Genomic DNA, 7,500 nt, shown 5'->3' on the forward strand with positions numbered 1-7,500 from the left:
AGCCCCGTCTCATTAATGTGCCTCAGATACCCCTACACAGAGCCCTAAACGTGCCTCAGATACCCCCACACAGAGCCCCGTCTCATTAACGTGCCTCAGATACCCCCTAAACAGAGCCCCGTCTCATTAATGTTCCTCAGATACCCCTACACAGAGCCCCGTCTCATTAATGTGCCTCAGATACCCCTACACAGAGCCCCGTCTCATTAATGTGCCTCAGATACCCCCACACAGAGCCCCGTCTCATTAATGTGCCTCAGATACCCCCACACAGAGCCCCGTCTCATTAATGTGCCTCAGATACCCCCTAAACAGAGCCCCGTCTCATTAATGTGCCTCAGATACCCCCACACAGAGCCCCGTCTCATTAATGTGCCTCAGATACCCCTACACAGAGCCCCGTCTCATTAATGTGCCTCAGATACCCCCACACAGAGCCCCGTCTCATTAATGTGCCTCAGATACCCCCTAAACAGAGCCCCGTCTCATTAATGTTCCTCAGATACCCCTACACAGAGCCCCGTCTCATTAATGTGCCTCAGATACCCCTACACAGAGCCCTAAACGTGCCTCAGATACCCCCACACAGAGCCCCATCTCATTAACGTGCCTCAGATACCCCCACACAGAGCCCCGTCTCATTAATGTTCCTCAGATACCCCCACACAGAGCCCCGTCTCATTAATGTGCCTCAGATACCCCTACACAGAGCCCCGTCTCATTAATGTGCCTCAGATACCCCCTAAACAGAGCCCCGTCTCATTAACGTGCCTCAGATACCCCTACACAGAGCCCCGTCTCATTAACGTGCCTCAGATACCCCCACACAGAGCCCCATCTCATTAACGTGCCTCAGATACCCCCTACACAGAGCCCCGTCTCATTAATGTGCCTCAGATACCCCTACACAGAGCCCCGTCTCATTACTGTGCCTCAGATACCCCTACACAGAGCCCCGTCTCATTAACGTGCCTCAGATACCCCCACACAGAGCCCCGTCTCATTAACGTGCCTCAGATACCCCCACACAGAGCCCCGTCTCATTAACGTGCCTCAGATACCCCTACACAGAGCCCCGTCTCATTACTGTGCCTCAGATACCCCCACACAGAGCCCCGTCTCATTAACGTGCCTCAGATACCCCTACACAGAGCCCCGTCTCATTAACGTGCCTCAGATACCCCTACACAGAGCCCCGTCTCATTACTGTGCCTCAGATACCCCTACACAGAGCCCCGTCTCATTAATGTGCCTCAGATACCCCTACACAGAGCCCCGTCTCATTAATGTGCCTCAGATACCCCCACACAGAGCCCCGTCTCATTAATGTCCCTCAGATACCCCCACACAGAGCCCCGTCTCATTAATGTCCCTCAGATACCCCCACACAGAGCCCTCATTAATGTGCTTCATATCCCCCTCAGCAGTCAGCTCAGTCCTCTAAAAAGAGCTTCATCTCGTACCCAGACAGCAGCATGTAGGACAACAGCAGCCGTCAGCAGGGCATCAGATGTAATTAAGTGCCACTGAGAGAACAGACAAACACAGCAGCCAGCACACTGCATCCGTCTGCCTGCAGCAGTTCCCTCCGCCACCACTAGGGGGACAGGATGTGTGCTTTGCAGTCTCTGTCTGGGAGGGGGATAGCTAGGAAAAAGTTATCGACAGAGACCGGGCAACACAAGCAGAAGTGACTCTTTAGTGAGGGCAGGCCGCGCTCACACTGTGACTAACAGGAGGATTCCCCAGAGCTGCACATCATTATAAAATGTGAAATATACCGAGACGTGAAGCATACTCATATTTAACTCCTCCACTGCTCCTTGCACCTGCTCTCTCTAGGAGAGAGATGCACATGTACCATTCTGTCACAACCTACAGAGCAGGCATGCAGCAAGCAGATCTTTATCCTGGATATTTTTTAATTTAATATGTGCATTTCAGGAATCATCTCTTTTAACTGATTAAGTAACGTGCTTTGTTTTCCAGCTTTGTCGTTTTTTGTCGTCTTTTTTGATGGTAAATAGAAAATCAGCTCGTGCGGTTCACTGTGAGTGTGATTGTGCTTTGGCTACACAGCTGAATTTAACTTCACTGGAACTGGTGTTCGGTGCATTTAGGTGCATACGTCAATTTTTACATAATTACAAAGCGTAAGTATTACAATCCGATACTTTATATATATTATAAATACTATTATAAATACTATATTTATTACATGAATTATACCTATGACATCTGTTCGGAACTTAAAGATAATCTTCTGAGCTGCATCAAGTTTATTTGGTTATCAGATAGCAATACCTAATGGTTTGCCTGGTTCCTGAGCAGAATCTAACTGGCCAAATTAAACATCACTACTTTTTTATATAAACATATATGTTTGTACCTCATTGGATAGGAATTTAATTATCATGGCCCGTTGTTAATCTTGCGGTTTCCTGTGTGAAGCTCGCTGTTTGCTCTGGAGTATCTAATCCATTTGGATTGCAAGAGGAAAAATGATATGCTGCTTCAATTCTCAGCAAACTCATCTTAATCATTTTAAAATAAGTAACACACCTACCAAAAGCCCATAACCCTTTGGCCCAGGGTGGATTCAGGTCCGAGTTCCCACAGTGTGACTGTGCTCTTGCCAAAGCATCATTCCCCTTCTGAGGAGGGTTATCTCCGCTGGCGTTCTCCAGACAGATAACCCATCACATCTGTATAAATACGCTGGCGTTGTGGGGGATGCAGTTTAACAGCATCCACTGCATGAACTCCCAGTGGGGCTGTGAAAACTCAGCAGCCCGATACGGCCTGGTGATAGCAGAGTGTCATCCTGAGAGTCAGGACACGCCACCTGAGCAGTCTCTGCTCACTGTGCTGAAGCCCCAGGAGTAACCAAACCCACCCATACAAGGGCCAGGAACCCCATCCCTCAGCAGGTTCACTGCTGTATACTCTCACTAAAGCTGAAATACACAAAAGTCCATGCCACTGCGGTTCACGGTAACAACCAGTAACAATAGCTGGTTTGTAAATATTTTTTTAATCTTTACGGGATACAGCAGGCAGCATAAATTGTGACGTATACTTGACTATTTTTCGTTTTGGTTTTCCGCGCACAGACTCAGCTGAAGACGTATGATTTAAGCCGATAAGTTTGATTTGACAAAACGACTCGTTATCTTAATGACATCTTCTCACGATTCCCCTGAAACATGCCGGTCTGGTCGGATTGGCGCAGGCCCTCGTGGTGTGTGGCTGCATCTGAACAAACAGCAAGCAGTCTTTCGCTTTGCTCGTCTCACAGACAGGAAGTGACAAAACATCAGCAAGCGACTCGCAGGAAGTCTGGGAGAAAAGGCTGACTCCAGCTATGTCCTGGGTTTTGAAAACAGTGACTGGAGTGATCTGGGTGATTTGACAGAGCCCTTGATGTCTCTGTAGCTAGGCAGATGACTGGACGTAGTTTTAGCTCATTGTCTGACGAAAAAAAGAAACACAGGACTAAGGGGAAAAAACACCTCAGGGAATTCTGAGAAGAAACACATAATCAGGCCATGGCTGATCTGAGCTCGCTTTTTACATCCTATAGCTAAGTAGCCTTCAACACTTATGCCTGCCAATCAGTTACAAAATATTCTGAAAAATGATATCAAAAGTCTGTTCATATAACTCAGCTGAATCACACACTCTCTCCATCCATTCCTTCCATCCCTCTCTCCACCTCACTCCCTCCACCCCTCTCTCCACCTCACTCCCTCCACCCCTCTCTCCCTGCTCTCTCTTCATCTTCCCTTTATCCCTGTCTCCATCCCTCTCTCCATCCCCCATCCCTCTCCTCCTACACTCTCAGCCCCGTCTCTCTCGTCTGTCCTTCCCTCCCTCCATCACTCTCCCTCTTCACTCCCTTTGTTTCGGCAGTGAAGGCAGTATTGCTTGTTCACTCGCCCTGGTTATTTTTGTGCCCCTGCTTGTAAAATGCAGTTGATTTCCTTTTGGCTCTGTTTTCTGGTGCTCTTTTTTCCAGCTCTTCTGATGTAAAGCAGCTTCCCGTTATTCTCTCCTCCCCCCCCCCCCCCCCCCCCCAGCCCCGGCGCCGCGCCAGGGGGAGGAAACACAGCCAGAGCATGACATCAATGACATCCACACACACACACACCCTCACAGAGAGCCTAATGTAGCCTACACACACACACCCTCACAGAGAACCAAACGCAGCCTACACACACATACACACACACACACACACACACACCCTCACAGAGAACCAAACGCAGCCTACACACACACACCCTCACAGAGAACCTAACGCAGCCTACACACACACACACACACAGACATACACACGCACAGACACACACACACACACACACACCCTCCCAGAGAGCCTAACGCAGCCTACACACACACACACACTCACACACACACACACACACACACACACACAGACATACACACGCACAGACACAGACACACACACACACACCCTCACAGAGAACCTAACGCAGCCTACACACACACACACACACACACACACACACAGACATACACATGCGCACACACACACACACACACACACACACACACCCTCCCAGAGAACCAAACGCAGCCTACACACACACATACACACAGACACACACACACACACCCTCACAGAGAACCTAACGCAGCCTACACACACACATACACACACAAACAAACACTCACAAAGAGGCTAATGCAGCCTACACACTGACCCCGACACTACACATACACACACACACACACACACACACACACGTACAGAAATGCACACACACATGCACACACAGACACACACACACACACACTTACACGGAAAAACACACACAAACATGCATATAAATGATCATACAGAAACACACAGATACATATGTACACACACAGGATTGCACACACAGCCTGTCTGTCCTTCCCTCTCACACACACTCTCCTTCAGAGCTCGCTGTCATATTTGTTTGCAGTGCTGGCTGCAGATGGATGAGTGTGCTCTCAGGGTCAGTATGGCTGTGCTGTTTGGGGAGTATCATTTGTCACTGCGGCCCCGTGGAGCTCAGAGACACAGGATGACAGAGTCTCATTCCTCTGCTCAGCGTCTGTTTAACACTGACACAGGGAAGCGCGGGTCAAGGCTCTCTCTCTTATTTTTAAATTCAGCACATTTCAGCACTCGGCTCCGTTTGGAGGATGTGCTGGAGCTTCACTGATGCCAAACATGAGCGCCATGGAGACCAAGTGTCCACCTCTCTGCCCTTTCACACTGTTTAGTCTGCATCTTTTTTCACTCCGATGTCTCTGTACATCTCTGTGAAAGAGGCCTCTCTCTTGGTCCTCCACCTAAACATAACTGAAGAATTACAAGGCAATTTCTGGTTAGAACGCTCCTCCTTTTCAGGTTGTTAAAGTACTTCCTAGAAGCATCTGTGTGATTTTCTTGCCTGTTTCTTGCCCGTCTGTGATAGAGCATCCATAAAAAGCCCGTGTCTGCCTCGGTGTAACACAGCTGAACGCTCTTCTAAGCAAATGCTACAGCACGTTTCACATGTGTTACAGAGACACTTCAGTGGGGCCTGCCACACTGGACCGCCAGGCCTGCAGTTCTGCCATATCCTGTTTTCAACACCACTGCCCTCTCAAAACATTTCCCATCAGACCACAAAAGCTTTGGAATAGGAATAAAGAGAATAAAGAGAAAAAATATTTCAAAATATAAAGTTCTGCTTTGAATTATGCACCCATGATGGGATAGCAAGAAACAGCCTTACCCACACATACAGCCGTTAAAATCAAGTTCCATACATTTGTGCTTTTAATGATGTCCATGATTACTTATTTGTGACTGCTGTCATTAAATAAGATCAATTACACTGATTAATGATTAACATTGGTAAGTCTAAGCATCTGCCTTCCCCTACCACCTCATCATTCTCAGGAGAGAATAATTATAACGAGCAGAACTCTTCATTGTTGAGCCGAGGAGAACGCTCGCGTGAATCGGTCAAATGTATCAGAGCCTACAACATGACCCCCCACACTGAGCTCAATTACCCTGACTAATTATGGTAATTATCGGTTACATCACCCTGCTCGTTCTGTGGGGGCCGAGCCTCCAAAGGCAGATAAGAGATACGCTGTCTGAGAGAGAGCTGGCGCTCGCCCTTATCGGGAGAGATTAATGTGGCCCGACCGAGTTCCCTCACCGAGAGAAAAACATCTGAAAAATGTGTTCTGAGATGGAAATGCCACTTCCCTCCCCTGCTGGAGCTGATGGTCAGTTTCACTCCTTGAGATAACCCCTCCCTTGCTTCCCATTGGGTGTTGCTGCCCCCCTGTTATGTGATTGGCTGTTTTTTAGCACTTGCTTCCCGGCCCCGTCTCAGGGCTGAGAAATGAAGAGAGATGTCAGTTCTTGCAGAGAGTCCTTCAGTTGGCTGCTATTAGTCCTTATGCAGACTTCATGCAGACTTTACAAACTTCAGCAGACTATGACTTCATGAAGACTTTGTACAGATTGTATGCAAATATTATGAATTTATGTAGACTTTATTACAACTTTATGCATACTTTAGGATACTATTTAGATTTTATAATTTTATGCAAACTTTGTGTACTTTAGACAGGATTTATACAGCTGCTATGACTTCATGCAGATTTTATCACATCATGTAGACTCTGTGCAGACTTTATGACATAATGTACTGCTAGTAAACTTACTGCAACTAGTAACTAGCAACTAGTAAACCATATTAACACAGTACCCTGGATATGCCTTCAGACTGCAGTCACACTGAGTGCACATTAGCTAACCTGTTTGGTCTGTGTTTATACTAATGTTTGGGTGGTCAGCCACTGATGTCAGCTGGGTGAAATGGCTTTCACCTGTCCCCCATGCACCTGCCCATGGTATGAAACACTGATAATTGTTTGTATTGAAGTATCATTGGTTCTCTGGATGACTGCTGTGGCATGCCTGACTGACTACCTCTAACCCATGACTGTATGTGATTCCCAGGTTTAAATAAAATGACTGACTGATTTCTTGATTGATTGATTGACTGAGTGCTTGGTTCCCCTGCTGATTAATGTGTGTAGAAACAGAAGCAGTCTTTCTGAGTGTGAAAATGAATGCAGGCTGCAGTCTCTGTGTTGCTTCTGAATGGAGATTTGAATACAGTAGAAGAGTTAGTGGGAATAATACAAGAGCAAAAACCGCATAACAATGAAAAGCCACAGTGAGACATGCCCTGTCCCGTTCTCCTCCGTATTCTGCATACAGATCTGAGCCAGCGTCCCAGACAGAGCAGACACTCTGTCTCACAGTCTCATTTCCTTCCTTCCCAGGATGAGGCTGATTGACTGACTGATTGATGAGTGAATGAGTGAGCAGTTGAGAGTGTGTGAGTGTGTCATAGAGTGAGCGTGGCAATGAGTGAGTTCATTGCTTCTTACCTGCACTGATTCGCCAATCTCCAGGTGCAGGATGTGCACATA

At 47.4% G+C, this 7,500-nt stretch overlaps 1 protein-coding gene across 2 annotated transcripts in view; it reads right to left on the minus strand.

Annotated features, from left to right (window-relative positions):
- Positions 1 to 7,500, minus strand: part of LOC118776672 (endoglin-like) — a 35,785-nt gene that overhangs the window by 17,336 nt on the left and 10,949 nt on the right. For both annotated transcript variants that reach the window (XM_036527161.1, XM_036527160.1), the window contains exon 3: positions 7,459 to 7,500. This exon is cut by the window's right edge and continues 113 nt beyond it. In XM_036527161.1, coding sequence (XP_036383054.1) covers positions 7,459 to 7,500 — 42 coding nt within the window. The remainder of the gene's footprint in view (positions 1 to 7,458) is intronic.

This window comes from Megalops cyprinoides, chromosome 4, assembly GCF_013368585.1.
Source record: "Megalops cyprinoides isolate fMegCyp1 chromosome 4, fMegCyp1.pri, whole genome shotgun sequence".
Classification (NCBI taxonomy): Eukaryota; Metazoa; Chordata; class Actinopteri; order Elopiformes; family Megalopidae; genus Megalops; species Megalops cyprinoides.